The sequence below is a fragment of the Panthera onca genome, chromosome A3 (genome assembly GCF_046562875.1).
Source record: "Panthera onca isolate mPanOnc1 chromosome A3, mPanOnc1 haplotype 2, whole genome shotgun sequence".
Lineage (NCBI taxonomy): Eukaryota > Metazoa > Chordata > Mammalia > Carnivora > Felidae > Panthera > Panthera onca.
The window spans coordinates 94,919,654-94,936,546 of record NC_138341.1 but is presented as its reverse complement, the minus strand read 5'-3'; the positions used below and the strand labels follow the sequence as shown (position 1 = coordinate 94,936,546).

General features: G+C 42.3%; 1 protein-coding gene across 6 annotated transcripts in view; it reads right to left on the bottom strand.

The window, feature by feature from the left end:
- RALGAPA2 (Ral GTPase activating protein catalytic subunit alpha 2) overlaps positions 1-16,893 on the bottom strand; it is a 323,002-nt gene that overhangs the window by 121,185 nt on the left and 184,924 nt on the right. For all 6 annotated transcript variants that reach the window (XM_060610992.3, XM_060611000.3, XM_060611012.3 and 3 more), the window contains 5 exons: positions 14,540-14,648; positions 8,372-8,482; positions 6,414-6,482; positions 5,995-6,132; positions 3,800-3,983 (listed from right to left, as the gene is read on the bottom strand). In XM_060610992.3, the coding sequence (XP_060466975.1) occupies positions 3,800-3,983; positions 5,995-6,132; positions 6,414-6,482; positions 8,372-8,482; positions 14,540-14,648 (611 nt within the window). The remainder of the gene's footprint in view (positions 1-3,799; positions 3,984-5,994; positions 6,133-6,413; positions 6,483-8,371; positions 8,483-14,539; positions 14,649-16,893) is intronic.

Here is a 16,893-nt window from a genome sequence, read left to right as displayed (position 1 = left end):
ACTTCAGTGTTCATAAATAAAGGTCATCTACATCCATCTCTGACACTGAACTCTCCTTCTTGACACTCGTAGAAGAGTGTATGATTTCCATACAGCTGAGAAACTTAAACACCTCAACTAATTCCCTTGAAATCACAGTTATGAATGCTTTTGCTTTTGTGTCCATATTAACTTTTTCAAAAGTTACAGATGCTTTTTATTCATGCTTATCATTCCATATGAATATATGCTCCATCAGAAATGTTAATGCCCCAAACAACAAAGGTAGGGCCAGCTGGGGGCTCAGGAGTCCGTGGTATAAGACACTACATGGTGATGACAGGATGGAGCAGGCTCTGGAACTAGCGACAAAGGTCCAATTTGGTAAAGCCCAAAGCACACAACTGGAAAGGCAACTTTCCTCTGCTTCCTCTTATAAAGGTCGTGCTTTCAATTTGAGATAGATACAAATTTGTATTTTAATAAATGTGTTTGAATTCTACAGTGGGAAGTTAACTGGAGTCACACCAATCAACTCATAAACCATGACACACCCAGTAAAAAAAAAAGAAGTATCTTTGGCACTGAAGAGTAAGGAAAGGGAACATTTGTTAAATAAAAATTGTTCTTCCCTGGCCAACTTCAGCTAAATTCACTGCCTGTGAGTTCCCTGGAAAATAAAGAGAAAATCTAGACTCCATTTGTGAAAAAGCAATCTTGTAACTTCCACAAACAATTAAAAAAATATAATCTGGGACATGCTCAGTTGGTTAAGTGTTTGACTCTTGATCTCAGCTCAGGTCATGATCTCATGGTTTGTAAGTTTGAGTCTCAAGTTGGGCTCTGCGCTAGCAGCATGGAACCTGCTTGGGATTCTCTCTCTCCCTTTCTCTCTGCCCCACCCTCACTCACACTCTTACTCAAAACTAAGTAAATAAACATTAAAAAAATATAATCTAAATATTTATCTTATTTTGCTAAATTTACAAATGAAATAGAAAAGCAGTAATTTCAGTATGTCTTTTAAGTTTCATTTTTTACAGTTCCTCCCTTTCCTTCTTTTTAAAGCAATTAGGCATTAATAATGAGAAATTTGAGCACCTCTGATTAGCATCAGTGTCTTTTCCTCAATCTGGGCCAGTAGCCACTTCAACTGTGGGGGAGCAGATGTGTCTCTTGTCTGTGACTATTTGAAAGTAGTATTTATGTCAAATAGTAGATAACAGTGGGTGAAAGGGTCATTTGAAAACAATAAATAAAAATATAATATTGCATCTCAGAAACATGGGAGAATAAATAGCTTGGTTATGAATGACAAATTATGACATCGAATGAAAAAAAAACTCAAATATGAGCACATTTCTGTTTAACCTAAAATACTTCAGGTGTCCTCTTTAATTGTTCTCCCATTTCATAGAGGATGTACCTATTCAGCAAGGGTGTGTGTGCCAACAGGTTTTTAAGCTGCTTTGCTTTTGTATGTAATTAAACTGTTGGTGAATTTTCAAACTCGTTTGCCACCGAAATTCAAATAATTATTTTTAGCACCAGAGAACTAGGGTAGGACAAGACTGCACACGGTCCTAAGGTTTTCTGGAGAATACTCAAGTCAAAGAGTGTTGTACATCGAAAGAAAGGCAGTACAGAAAATTTAAATGTGCATTTTTAGGTTTCTTGTTTTTCACTAACCTATCAATCTCCCACTATTTTCAAGAGACAGATCATAATATGTGCTGAACTTATTTTAAGGACAGTCATGTGGGATGAGACTATAATTAATGGCTTTAGGAAAAAGTAAGTTCTTTTTCTTCTAAGACATAGACTGCATGGTAGGAACCAACAAACAAACAAACAAAAAAACAGATCATGGGTCATTTTGATTATTTTTTTTTAAGATATGGTTTGAATTTCTAACCATGGGGAAAAAAATCAAGAAATATTGCAGTCTAAAAAAACTGTGGAAGTCCAGAAAAAGACAACTAAATGATTATGCAAATGGAGGTAAACAATAGTGTGAACATGTGCCGTGTACTGTCCACCAGCACAACTAAATGTAAGTCTTTACTCTGTGGAAAAATCTCAGTAAATGCTGTGCTATTTCAGAACCTGGTCATTAAATCTTTGATTCAAATTTCACCTCCATTACTTCTGGCTTCTATACCCTTGGGAAAATCCCTCACCTCAGTGTGCTCATTTATAAAATCAGGACTGACTGATTCCAAAGCCCTTGCCCCTGACTGGTGCCCTCACTTCTGTTCTCTTCCTTGTCACCTTGCTTGTGCCCTTCCCCTTGACCTGAACCATACTCCAGATTCCGCAGTCTTGCAATCACTACCCTGGACTCCATGCTCTCACCTGGCTACTATTCTTCCTTTGTCCACCAAAGGCTCCAGCAGGAATGTCTGCGGGTTCTGAATAGACATCCCCAAATCACCTGCTCCGGCTATCTGGCTACAGACTAACTGCCATGCCCAAAGTACTCAGCAAAACCCACCACCCAGTGCTTAGTTGGGAAATAAAACAGCTCCTGTTCTGGCCCCACCCTCCCTGATGTTTCTGAAGCATGGAGCATTGCTGACCTTCCTTGGCTCTTTATTCCCTTTCTTCCCTCAGAAGTGAATTCTTCACTTTTCAGAACTCTTTCATGGTTCTTTCTCCATTTCCCTGACTGCTTTCCTGGTGACATTCCCTCATTCTTTTTTCCTTAAGGATGTTTTTACCCCCAAAATTCATTCTTGGGCCTAGGTTTTAACTTGCAAAGTCCATACCATTTTCATGGATGATCTAACACTCCACACCCACATTTTTTTTTTTTTAACTTTTAATTTTGAGACAATTAAAGACCGACATACATTTATAAGAAATAATACAGAGAGATCCCAAATATCCTTCATCCCCCTGGTAATATCTTACATAGCCTAGCTATAGGACAGTATCACAATTTGGAAATTTTGACATTGATACACTTCATTAATATTCAGAGTCTACTCAGTTTACATGCTCTTGTGTGTGTGTATGTTTGGTTCTATGCAATTATTTCACATGTACAGATGATACACCCACATTCTAACTCACATTTCAAGGCCTGGAGATAGGCTCTTGTCATTTCAGGAAGAAGCATGGATGAGGAGGACATACAGCATTCCCTAATCCTGACAATACCCACATATCCCAAAACAGACCCTCTGGGGGTGCCTGGCTGGCTTGGTTGGCACAGCGTGCGACTCTTGGTCTCAGGGTTGTGAGTCCAAGCCCCATGTTGGGTGTACAGATAACTTAAAAACAAAATCTAAAATAAAATAAAATAAAATAAAATAAAATAAAATAAAATAAAATAAAACAGACCCCCCGCCATGAGCAGAGCCTCAAACTGTGGCATGTAAATCCCCACCTCTCTCTTTCAATGCTCTCCTAGTCTATAACACTCGACCAGATCCTTTCAAAGTCTGTTCATCCTTCTAAGGCTGGCTTAAGTCCTTCCCCATGGGAAGTCCCCATGGTGCTACTGATCCACAAATGAGTCCTTCTGCATTTATCCTGTCTCTCTAGTTACATGTTAAGTTCCCTGGGGATAGAAAATGAGCTGTTTTTGTGGGTCTCATAGGTCTGACACAGGTCCTCAATACAAAATTCAACTAAGATGGGAAAAGAGAAGAAACAGAAAAAAAGAAACAAGGAAAGCGTAATTTCCTATCACATAGGGGTCTAGAAACCAGAATTTTAATAACTAGATTTTAAAAAACAATGTAGCAAGCATGGGCAAAAGATTACAATCTTTCCTTTTCCTGCCCATGAGAATTAATGTTCTGAAGAATCTTACCCTCTTCCACTGTGAGCAGGTTGCCCAAATCTGCTGATGAATGATATTGGACTGGCTCCGAATTCTTCACATTTGCCAGTGGCAGGAAGGGGTCGTAATCCGGGGATGACAGGTCGGCCAGGGTCAGTGTGTAGTGACTCTGTTGAGTATATGTGCTTGAGCCACACACACAGCAGTGCAGAACCTGTAAAAAGCAATGTGTGCCATGGATGCCACGAACATCCTGTCCCTGACAATCTGCCAACAGCACTTTGAGAGGAAGGACTCTCGCTTGGTAATATCTGAGAACATAGAATCCTTTCCGTTCTAAATTATCTTCCTGCTATTTGCAAGGTTATTTTTCTCCTTTTATATCAATACCAATAAATATATTTTCAACACAAAAGGAAAGTAAAAGTTAGAAAGTGCTTATTTTGCCATTCTGGGTGATCGCACACACCCAAGTCCTGCTTCTGTCCACCAGAATGTTCACAGACCTTCTTTTTCCAGTTCCAAACTCTACTACCCAAATGTCCAAATAGATATCTAAATCATGGCGTACTCTTACTGTGTAATACTAAAGAGCGATGAGTGAAAAACTCACAACTATTCCCAACGGTATGAATGAATGAACCCCTTGAAAATAATGTTGAGTGAAGGGCGTCAGACACAGAAGCACATACTGCATAAATCCAGCTACACAAAGTTCAAAACAATCTACACCGTTACACAGGTTAGTTGCTGCCCCAGGTATGTGTATGGGGATAGTAATCAGCAGGGAGCCAGCATAGGTCCTTCTGTAATGCTGAGACTATTCAGTTTCTGCAGCCAGGATCTGGTTTCACAGGTGTGCTCGCTTTGTGAAAATTCATCAAGCTCTCACTTATGACTGGATGCATATTATACTTCAATAAAAAGTTTCCTTTACAGATAAAACCACGTTGTTCAATAAATTTGTGACTCATGTTAACTAGGGGGGGACATTTTTATTGGTAAAACAATTTTAAGAGAAATCTTTTAAGAAAAGAAATGTTAGAAAAGAGACAAATTTAAATGACTGTGGCTACTTTAGGTTGTCAAGCCAAGCCTTACATAGGTTTATAAACCACAGAGATGACAGAGTATCTAATGAATTAAAATCTTTGAATGAATTAAAAATAACATAGTTATTAAAATCTCTGACCACTAAAAAAACCATTTAAAAGTACAATACTTTTTAGTAGAATTTCAGCTATGTTTTATATTTAATACATTTCAAAATAAGGCAACACAGTAATCAGTTAATGACTTGGAATATTATTTTTTTAAAGGTTACTAGTAAAGGTTTCTTACTAAAACAATTAAAAACAGGGGCACCTCGGTGGCTCAATCGGTTAAGTGTCCAAGTATGGATTTCAGCTCCGATCATGGTCTCACAGTTCGTGGGTTTGATTTCCACACTGGGCTCTGTGCTGACACTGTGGAACCTGCTTGAGATTCTCTCTCTCTCCTGCCTTTTCTGCCCCTTCCTGCCCTCCCCCCCTCAAAATAAATAGATGAAATTAAAAAAAATAAACAACAGAATTGTCCCTGAGTACTAATTATTCAATTGATACACAAATGCCAAATTCATAAATAAACCTTTCACAGGACAGACTGTAAAGCCAATATAGAAGGGCAATATAAAGGATCCAGAGCAAACACCATATACCCAGTCATCAGTAGAGGTTGAAATTTGAATATTTTAAGTACCATAAAAATGATGAAGCTAAAAACTTTGATGTGATATATTTCCTTAGTGTATTTCTTAAGATCTTGTAAAGCAAAGGGATTACTGAGACCTTTATACTTATTGATAAACAATTGATAAAACAATTTTGTCAAACTAAGACTGTAAATATTCCTAAAATATAAACATTTCTTTTAAAAATTAAGTAGAGATAGACCATGTTACATGAAAATTGGGGATTCTGATCAAACTGCAGTTGTTTAAAGATGGCAGTCGTGTGAAAATGCATGTTTCTTTCACTTGGTAACCACTGCTTCTCTACAATTACTTCTGTCCTGTTTTCACTCCTTAAATTATTCATTTCTTTTAAAATGTTTTACCTCTCCCCATATCTTTTCCAAAAGGGCACAAATAAATAAATAAATAAATACATGCACAGACATATTTGGGCGATTCTCTGATGCTTAAGTCTATACTCTATGTCCACGAGGCACAAATGGAGACTCACCCTATAGATATAATCCAGCAAAGGGGCTCTGCATGAGTGCTGCTCCTCCAGGGCTACTGTGGACACTGGGTGGAGAAGGGTGTTCACTGGCAATGCCATGCACCAGTCCAAGAGGCAGAGTAGCAAGGATACAATAAACTGGAAGAGGAAACAGGCCCAATACTGTACACTGCAGTCTTTTAAACTTCACTATATGTCGCAGCAAACAACAAACTGTCCCTGCACAATAGTAATTACTCAGTGGACACACAAATGCAGAAGAAATGAATGAGTAAATAAAGTTTTCAAAGGGGAGACAGTTAGGACCAATACAAAAGAATAATAAAGGATATCCCTGCATGTAACATTGTTTTTCATTTTATCTTACATTAAAAAAAAAAAAAACAGACTGGGGAAAACTTAGCTGATGTGCCACCTACCTTCTTATCTGTTTCCACTGAGGAGTACTCTGCACTTGGTAAAAGAAAAGCAATTGTGGCCACAAGGATCTGCATAAAGACAAACCTCTAATCAAACAGACCATAGTAATAGTTTACGAAACCATATGATAAGAGTCTCAAGATGGCCTTGCACTAAACCCAGCTTGGTGCCAGTTCACTTGAGGAAGGTGATAAGAAGCCAAGAGCCAGTTTAGAGCTCTGTGTGATCCTGAAAATCGGGAGAAAGTCATAGAGCCATGCCTCGTCTCTATTCCACTCTCCTGGTGGTGAAATTGGGGCCCCAGAGGAAGGGATATTTCTCTCTGAGGTCACACAATCCCCATCATCAGTCTCCGCACTTAATGCAATGAAAGTAAAAAAAAATATTTTCAAAAATAACTATGAAAATGCTCCCATTTGATTTTCTTATAAACCACCCCAGGTCTCCACCTGTTATCCTGGTATAAAAGCACCCCTTTCCTTCTCAAAGCTATTCCCCTTTCAATGATAAACTACAATCGACTCTTGAACAACTCAGCGTGAGAGGTGCTAACCCCCTGACCTTGCACAGGAAGAAATCCATGTATAACTTTTGTCTCCCCCCCCAAATTTAACTACTAATAGCCTACTACTGGCCAGAAGCCTCAACAATAATATAAATCGTTGATTAACACATATTTTGTATGTTGTATGTATTTTATGTTGTACTCTTACAATATAGTAAGCTAGACAGAAAAAAAATATTAAAAAAATCATAAGGATGAGAAAATACATATATAGTATACTATATTTATCAGAAAAAATCCACATATAGATACATGCAGTTCAAACCCATGTTGTTCAAAGGTCAACTGTGTACAGTTGCCCTAAAACCCAACTTTATAACTTGCGGCATCTTCTATCCCTATGTCCAAACCTCTGTTCTGCCCTAGGTCACCTAAGCTCTTGGGGAGAACAGAGTGATCTCGCTGGTGAAATCTGTCTAGGGCTGAGAGGAAATAAATCAGTATCACTTCTTCTCTCCCCCTGTAATACCACGCAGAGACAAATCACATTTCCTTGAAGAGTTACCACTGGATGTGCAAAGAACAGGGCACGTTTTAAAAAGTGTAGTTTTAGGGGTGCCTGGGTGGCTCAGTTAGCTGAGCATCTGATTCTTGGTTTCGGCTCAGCTGACAGCCTGGAGACTGCTTGGGATTCTTTCTCTCCTCTCTCTGCCCCTCCCCTGCTCATTCTCTCTCACTCTTTCTCTCTCTCTCAAAACAAACAAACTTTAAAATAAAATAAGAAGTGTAGCTTTAAAAACTAGCAGGAATGGATGGGCCTTATATTTAGGTACGTACAGAGGTGAGGGTAGCTGCTCCTTTACAACTAAGCACCCTCAAATGCAACCAGCCTCTGGGATATCATCACTGGGATGATTCTTCCTGTTCCTTCTATCTTTCTCTCCCACCAATTACCACCGCCCTTCCCCCCCCCCCCCCCCCCCAAGAGGGTATTACAGCAGTAATCTCATTACAGCTGGGTAATCATGCTATGGCAGAGAGCATGATCTGGGGCTTCGGTCTAGGAGAGACTCCTGTTTCACTCAACAGTCCCCCCACCCCCCGCCCCTGCACGGAGGGCATCATAACCAGCTGCCTACTCCTTGTTGGCACCATCCAAATTACTCTCGATGAATGAAGCCCAATCTACAAAAGGTCTCTTTGTTGTGGTCGTGTCTGCCTTTCAAACTCCCCAAGTGTAAAACTCTGCCCTGGAACACTGGTGGCTTCTTTACGTAGTGCCTGAAATCACAGCTGAGAAGAGCCGGTGCAATTTAATCTGAAAATGAATGACCCGTATGGCAATTTAATAGTCAGTACTCTAACAATTATTTGAGTATCTGTAATTAATTAAACACCAAATACAATAACTGGGAAACGCTTACGTGTTAGCATTACAGGACAAAGACTTACTTCTGAAATTTTCCGAGGCAGAGAGGTTTCAAACATCTGAAGCTTTTCCCAGTAGGAAACCAGCAACTGAAGAACATCACAGGCCACCTGAGCCACGACTTTGTTAGGAAACTGTAACAGGAAACAGAACCCCAAACTAAAGGACTGAACTTAACACGTGCATTTGTCCTAAGGAAGAACAAAACATGTATTTCTTTCCAGCGATGTTTAGGATACATTTCCTTGTTACGCATTAATTTTTTGAAAAATGTGTCCTGGTCCCACATTGCACGTGTACCATCCTTTAACTGCCTCTTGTCCACATGTATTAATTTCCTTAACATTCTATAGAAACAAAGAGCTGTTGTTCAGTCATCTGAAAATTAAAACCATAATTTCAAGTGCCTCATTCAGATTGCATAAATAATAGTTTTGACAATTGGAGGAAATTAAAAGGTAGTACATTACTGAGTATTCCCTGTGTGCTGGCCCTTTTAGAACTCTCCTCATTTTCGCATTGATGTATCTTCATTAACACCTCTGCAAGGTAGATATGATCTTCATTTTATAGAAACATGAAGTGATCAAGTGATTTCCCACCTTATAAAATTAAACTTCACCCACATGTGTAATGTACTAAGAAATGTGAAAATTTGGGAACTGTGAGAATATAATCCTATGTTATAATGTATTTATTCAATTACTTTGAGTGTGTTTTTGGAGTCTGGTGTGTGTACAAGGACCTTTGGATGCTCCCACTTCTTGCTAGATGGCATGTCAAAGGGGAGGGACGGTACTCACAAAGAACATTGGGTTGGATGGATGAAACAGATGAAAGACACCTTGTGCCTCTCTCCCTGCCCAGAACCTGGGGCTACCCTGCTGTCCCTACCTTATTATCTAAAGCCAAAAGGTTTGTCGCTGATTTTGGGTGTCTAAGGAAACCCCTGGATATGTAGCTTAGTTATTTCCACACCAGGAGCTCCAAGTCACATAAAGCAGGTACCAATTGACCTCAGCACCACACAGACATGGAAAAGTCAACATTTAGCAGCTCAGTGAAAATGTACAGGACGAGGAAGAAGGTAAGGCAAAGGGGATTACTTTGAACTCTGTAGAATAAACACTTTCCAAATACTCCTTCCTGATAGGTGCAAAGTGCACCCAGGGCAAGAGCGTCTGCCCTCAAGGGGCTCTCAGAGCCTGGCCTCTAGGCCTCAGATGACCTGATGCTCACGAGCCTCTTTCAACCCTGCAAACACTCTGGCTTGCTTCTGTCCCAAGGCCTTTGCCCTTACTCCCTGCTTTGCCTGGGATGCTGGCTTCTGCCACATCTCTCAGATCATGGCACTAAAGGCCTCCTCCGTGAGGCCACCTTGCCCATCCCAAGGAGTGGCAGTCTATCTGCTCCAGCTCTTCAGCTCCATCCTGCTTCGCTCTCGTGCTTTCCTCATGGCATTAAGGGCTATCAAGCCGATCATCTGTATTTGTCTGCCTGTTCTTTTGTGTTTGTTTTTCCACATCTTGTTTACCATTATGTTCCTAATGCCTTGCACACCCCCCGGAGAAGTAACGCATGACGAGTCTAAGGTGAAGACAGGAATAGCCACTGGATGTGTTTCCACTGCATCACAGGGGTCAGGTCGTGGGGTGGAAACATAAGGCTGGCATGGCTCTTACATCTAACTAGAAGCTGGGAGCAGACAAGAGGACAACGAGGAAATGAGAGCTATGGTAGACCAGACAAAGAGCCTCTGGGCAGAGGGATGAGGTGTGAGAGAGGGGGCAGGTGGTAGAGAGAATGGGGGAAGGGTGGAGGGAGAGCTGAGGTTAGGCCAGAAGAAGGCAGAGGGAGAGTGTTTCCTTCAAGGCAGCAGGTGGTAAGGCACTGCGGAAGCAAGGTCAGGCTGGAGGGCTGCAGGTGGGATGCTATTACTGACACGTGAATGCTGTGGGTGGTGGTGGGGAGAGACAAATCACTCATTCACTCACTCACTCATTCAGCACATATTCATGGAGTAATGACAATGTGCCAACACTGAGGGTGACACGTGGTAGCTACAGTTGTGAGGAGCACAGCAGGAAGGATAGGTTGTTGAATCGCTGTGTTGTACACCTGAAACTAACATCACACTGTGTGTCAACTATACTGCTTCACTGCTCAACACTGCACTCTGCTCCAACATGCCAGCATCTTCCTGCTCTTAGGATATATACCAACTCGTTTCTACCCCAGGGCCTTTGTACTGGGAGCTCCTTCTGCCCAGAGTGCCCCTTCCCTACACACTGCTCAGCTTCTTCTCATTACTGCTTTCCCCACTCACATGCCTTCACCTTTTCCTTTTACAGAGCATCTCTTGCTCTCAGTCCTCTCTATGGTGCACATGTGTGGTTGCTTGGCCAGTATCAATTCCTCCCTCACTCCTTAACTAATAGATCTATTTTGAGGTGCCTTCCCTCTCCCATGCAGGCCATCTCTCCCAGCTCCAGGAATGTGCCCTAACAAGCTTAAACGAATCAGAAGATTTTATTCCCAGTCTCAGTCGCTGGTACAGGGATGAGCGAGAAACCTCGACTAATGCATCTCAGTACCTCTTACGAGAATGCTGTGATGGAAGTCCTGCAGAACACAAACAAGGACACATGGGACCCTGACTCCTACTGGCAGACATCCTCCAACCCTGCAGGCATCCCACCCTAACATGAAGCCACCTCTGTGGACTACAGAGCAGTAGAGTTAGACAATTAGGTCAGTGTTGAGTGTTAATCTCCTGAATCAACCAACCCTGACCTCTTCCTTACCCATGTATTTTCCAGCTTTATGAATCAATATGTTCCCATGTTGTTTAAGCCAGAAAAAGAAAGAAAAAAAAAGTATAGGGCACAAGATGAACAGGGCAGATACAGTCTCTACTCTGAAGGACTAACAGTCTTGGGAACAGGCAGGGACCTGTTCACATATGTCCCTGAACGCCGTGCAGAGTGCTCTAGTCTGTGGGCTACTTGGTCAGACCCTGTGCAGACAGATTCCTCCGGTGGCAGGAGGGAGGACAGATCTGTGGGGGCCAGACTAGGGCCAAGGAGTTGGAAGGCACCAGGAGGTTCAGTTATTGGCAGGGGGAGACAGGATGGGTAGGGATGGCCCTAGGGCAGCAGGACTCTAGGACTGAAGTAAGGAGGGCGGGGAAAGTCAATGATGTCTCCTGAGATAGGGTAAGAGAAGGAACAACAGGTGAGGCTGAGGGTGGGGCTCGGGTTGGGCCTCCTCTCACTTGGGCTGCCAAGGAGACAGGGTTGGCAGCTCACCTGAGCCAGAGCCGAAGCTGCCACTCTAGTGCCCTCGGCCCCCACCTTGGAGGGGACACCTAGGTCTGTGACTACAGCTCAGGCTTAGAACCCTCTGCCCCCACCCACACACTCCCCCACCAGACACAACTAGCTGAGTAGAATTCTCCAGGCAGCTAGGCAGTGCTCTGCTCTCACTGTTTTTCATGGATACCTCCTGGGGAGCATTTCCCAGCCTTCTCTGACCATGCCCTTCCTGCATCTGAGGGAACACCTGAATCAGCCTCATCAAGTGTTCCTGAAGGGCAGGGTCACAGCAGAGTGGTGCCCAGAGCCATGTGGAATCCATAAGACAGGAAGCCCTTTCTGGCCTCATGCACCCTGTGCTGCTGGGGCCGGGCCTCCTTCTCTAGTCCGCCAGATGCTCCCCCTCCTAGCAGAGCCCTGAGCCTCCCTGGAGCCCCTCTTCTTAAGAGTTGTTGCTGTCCCCCTTGCTCCCCGTGGCAACTCCTTCCCTGACAGCTCTCGGTTCTCTTAGATTCATGTGCTCCCTCCTTCAGTGAAAGTGCCACTGGCACAGGAACACAGGCTTCGGAGGGAGGCAGGCAGGGAGTTGCCCCAGCGTCCTGGAACTGCATCCATGAGTTTCCCTCTGCTATTCATACTGGTTAAAGGAAGGTTGATATGGTTGATCTCGGCCCTCCGATTTCTTAGCAATTCAAGCCGGAGCAAGGTCCTTGGCCTTCTTTAGCTGTGCTCTCTTTTATTGCCAAAATGGGGGGATCAGGAGCATCCTGGGGTGCAGGCTTCAACGGGACAGCCCCCACACTGTGGCGGGATGTCCCTGATAGAGCACGGCTCCAAGCATGGCAGCTACGTTTTTTCTGGTACTCTATGTTTTCCTCATAATTGTAGAAAAACTATAGAGATTTTTGAAAATGTGGAGAACTACAACAGGAAAACGTAAGCCGTCATATATCCTTCTACTCTTGTTATCTATACTGCATAGAACCACATAGGGTAGAAGATTTATCTACAGATCTCCTTCACTCTGAGACACCACTGAATTATTAACAGCTTTTCCAGGAAGGGAGTAGGGGTGGGGAAGCCACAGCACATGCAATATACCTTTCTAGATTTAGGGAAAAAACTAGGATTGGAAAAATAGATCTTAGAATTGAGAAAATAGGATATTAAAAAGCAAATTATACTCTGCATAGATATACAATTGATATCCAACTTTTTTTCACTGTAATAGTTATATGTGAATATTTCACCATGGCTTTTGGAGTGTCTTATACACTGCAATTAGGGAAAAGCCCAGACATGGGGACAGGGTGTCCTGGGTTTGACCCTGGCAGACTCTCTATTTCCCAATCAGCTCATTTTCCACATCTGTGATGCAGAGGTTGCAGTAAGCCTTCACACAGAGGGTGGTTTTAAGGATTAAAAGCAACAACAAAGGTCAGCACCCTGCTCAGGCCAGAGGGAGGCCTCCTAAGTGATATTTTGGTTTGATCAATTTTCCATTCCTCATCACAGGGATCAGCAGCAAGTGTTTCTCCAGCTCTCCGGATCTGACTGGCACTCCCAGGTGTTGTGGAGGAGAGAATGGGGGATGGGGTGCACAGGTGGGAGGGGGTCAGAGGACATAAGACTTGGTCAGGAAGGGGAGTAGGTGAGGAGCACTGCCATGAAATCCGGCTGCAAAGACAGGCAGGGGCTAGACCAGAGGGCCGGATGCCAAGCCATGGGCAGGGGATGTCCCTGGCTGGTTATCCTGTGGGCTGAAGCACAAAGGTGACACAGCTCTATCGCTGGCCTGGTGATGACTGTCCCAGTGTCAGCTACAATGGTTGTTACTATTACAGCAACACATGACAGGCAGTAGAGAAGGGCAGGCATGAGCCTGGATGCTGGTATCAGATGCACAGTTTAGGGTCTGAACTTTGGCTTGACCAGGCTCTAGAGCCTGGAAAGAGCTCCTTGACCTTCCTGCACCTCAGCTTCTCCACTGTAAAGTGGGACAAGTGCCTAGCAGCTGAGAACTTACACAAACCCCAGTACAGTGCCTGGCAGGGACTAGACACTCACCAGTTCTGGGGGGTATAATAACAGCAGTGCTAATTATTACCACCATCTCTAAACAGGAGCCAGAAAGGGACCTGGCAGGTTTTGAGCCCTGGTTTAGGAAGTGGCCTAACAGTATATATAAAAGTTCAGTTTTGTTTTCATGTTACACAGATCTGCTCTCAGTGCTGCTTCCATCCTTTATACCTGTGTGCCTGTGTGCTTAGGACTGGATTTCTCTGGGCCTTGCTTTCCTCTGGTGGGACATAGTGATTGTACCATCTACCTTGCAGAGCTGTTCTGAAGTATTGACTTTGCAATGAATGTGGGCCAGCATGTGAACCCAGTCAATGGCAAAACAAAAACAAAAAACAAAAAACAAACAAACACAAAAAACCCCAAAAAACACTCCCTCTTTTCATTAACAAAGCAAAGGAAGAAAGACATCCTAAAAGTGTGAAGGCCCAGTCAGGTGGCGAGTACTCAGGTCTCTCCCAGTCCCACTGCAGAGGCCAGGGCATGAAATCGCACTTTCTTGTCACTATTACCAACAGTGGTGTTGCTTGCCACAGGAAGAGCCCGGCCCACAGAGGAACCCCACTCAGGCAAAGGGGTCAGTCCAGGACAGCTCAGCCACCAGTGGGGAAGCAGCTATTGGTGGCCTCTTTTGTGAGCCTCACAGAACATTCAGCATGGCTCTCATAAAAACAATTTTTGATTTAAAACCCCTCTCTGATATAGGGAAAAAATAGTGATGGCGCTAATTCAAACTAGAACTGGTTGAATATCTGGGATACAGATTACTGTCAAATACACATCACGAATTGGGAATACCTTCAAAGTGACACCTATCACATTGATGGCCTCTTTCAGCTGAGGATGGCTCGTGCACTGGGCAAGCTCTTCGCATATCCAGACCCCGAGGGAGCAAATGGCGATGCATCTTTTGGAAAAGAAGGAAAAGAGGAAAACTCTCAAAAAATTTAACATGTTTTCTTGGTATTTTCATGTGACAAAGTATTTTAAATCTTTTTTTTACAAAGTAGCAAAAATTACACATACACTAACAGAGTGTCTTCCTGAGAAAAAAAGGGTAAGGACAAATAGAAATACTGATATTGGTTAGTAATTATTTAATGAAGTAAATGATATACTTCCTGTTAATAGTCACAGCCCATATATCAGTTATTTTTGCTGACATCTTCTTTAAATTTGAGAGAGAGAGAGAGAAAGCATACCCACGAGTGGAGGAGAGGGGCAGAGGAAGAGAGTATCTTTTTTTTTTTTTTTTTAATATAATTTATTGTCAAATTGGCTAACATACAGTGTGTAAAGTGTGCTCTTGGTTTTTGGGGTCGAGTCCTGTGGTTCATTGTTTGCATACAACACCCAGTGCTCATCCCAACAAGTGCCCTCCTCCATGCCCATCACCCATTTTCCCTCTCCCCCACCCCCATCCACCCTCAGTTTGTTCTCTGGACTTAAGAGTCTCTTGTGGTTTGCCTCCCTCCCTCTTTGTTTGTAACTATTTTTTCCCTTCCCCTCCCCGGTCTTCTGTTAAGTTTCTCAAGATCCACATATGAGTGAAAACATATGATATCTTTCTTTCTCTGACTGACTTATATAATACCTTCCGGCTCCATCCATGTTGCTGTAAATGGCAAGACTTCATTCTTTCTCATTGCCAAGTAGTACTCCGTTGTATATATAAACCACATCTTCTTTATCCACTCATCAGTTGATGGAAATTTAGGCTCTTTCCATGATTTGGCTATTGTTGAAAGTGCTGTTATAAACATTGGGGTACATGTGCCCCTATGAATCAGCACCCCTGTATCCTTTGGATAAATTCCTAGTAGTGCTATTGCTGGGTTGTAGGGTAGTTCTATTTTTAATTTTTTGAGGTACCTCTCCACTGTTTTCCAGAGCGGCTGCACCAGTTTGCATTCCCACCAACAGTGCAAGAGGGTTCCCATTTCTCTGCATAGTCACCAGCATCTGTTGTTTTCTGAGTTGTTCATTTTATTTTTGCTGACATTTTTAACTACACTGTATTGCTTCAAGATAGTTTTGACGAATAATCAAAGACATGAATCTCAGAAAATCGTTGGAAATTGAGTTTGTAATTGTTTTCCCTACAATAAAATACACAACACCTACTACAAACAGAATACAAACCCTATATTCCATTGTAAAGAATATTTGAACACAACTTCCAGAATCAGCTGCACTGTTATCTTTTAAACAATAAGTGAGGACAAAGCTTTCTTCAAATTACACAGTCCTTTAAAAATTACCTTTCTCAATTGTAAATCATTTTTAAATGGTAATTCTCTTTGGAACTGATATATTCCACTATCTTTTGCAATGATCAAAAAGTCATACTCCTGTTAATTTTTTCTGAATGCCCACATATAAAATTAAAATACTTGCTCCCAAACCTGGTCACTTTCAGAACAAAAGGGGGGTTCAAGTCCCTGCTTGGAACCAGAAGTTAACTGTAGGATGTATATGTTGTTCTTTGTAATAAGAGGTCACATCCAGTACCAATTAAACTGAACGTACCGCTCAGCTCTCCACAGTAAAAGTTCTTTGTATTCAGTATAATTCAGCAATTAAAATAAATATATTTTGAGGTTTTAAAACCACCATATTTCACTGGAATCTCACCTCTTTAAATTAAGACAGACTAAGGGCTTCAGAACACGTTTATTAAAAGTCCTTTGGAGGCTAGGTCACCTTCTACTTAAATGCACTCAGTATAAATGGGCAGCCCAGTTTATAAGGTGTGCCTGGCCTTCTTTGGTTCTCTGACAACAGCATAATACATGAATTCCACACGCTTTGAACCCTCGACTTCCCTCACTGTATAGAACTGTCTCCTCTTGCCTCATCCCTACGCTTATTCTCAGTCTAGAAACTGCACTTTGTATTCTTAGTTTGCGCTCTTTGCCATGTATTCTACATGCTTTCAAATAGCCTTTTTATCTTCCCCCAGCTTAACTGATTATTTAACCCACTAAAATCTAACTTGGAATTATACCCCCAATCATATTTTTACCACTTCAAGAGCCTCTCTTCCTTTGCATGCTTGAATGTGTGTGTGTGTGTCTATAAATACACATACTTTTTTTTTTTTACAACCCATTAACCTTTCTGTTAAATGTAATTCATTCAGAGCAAAGATC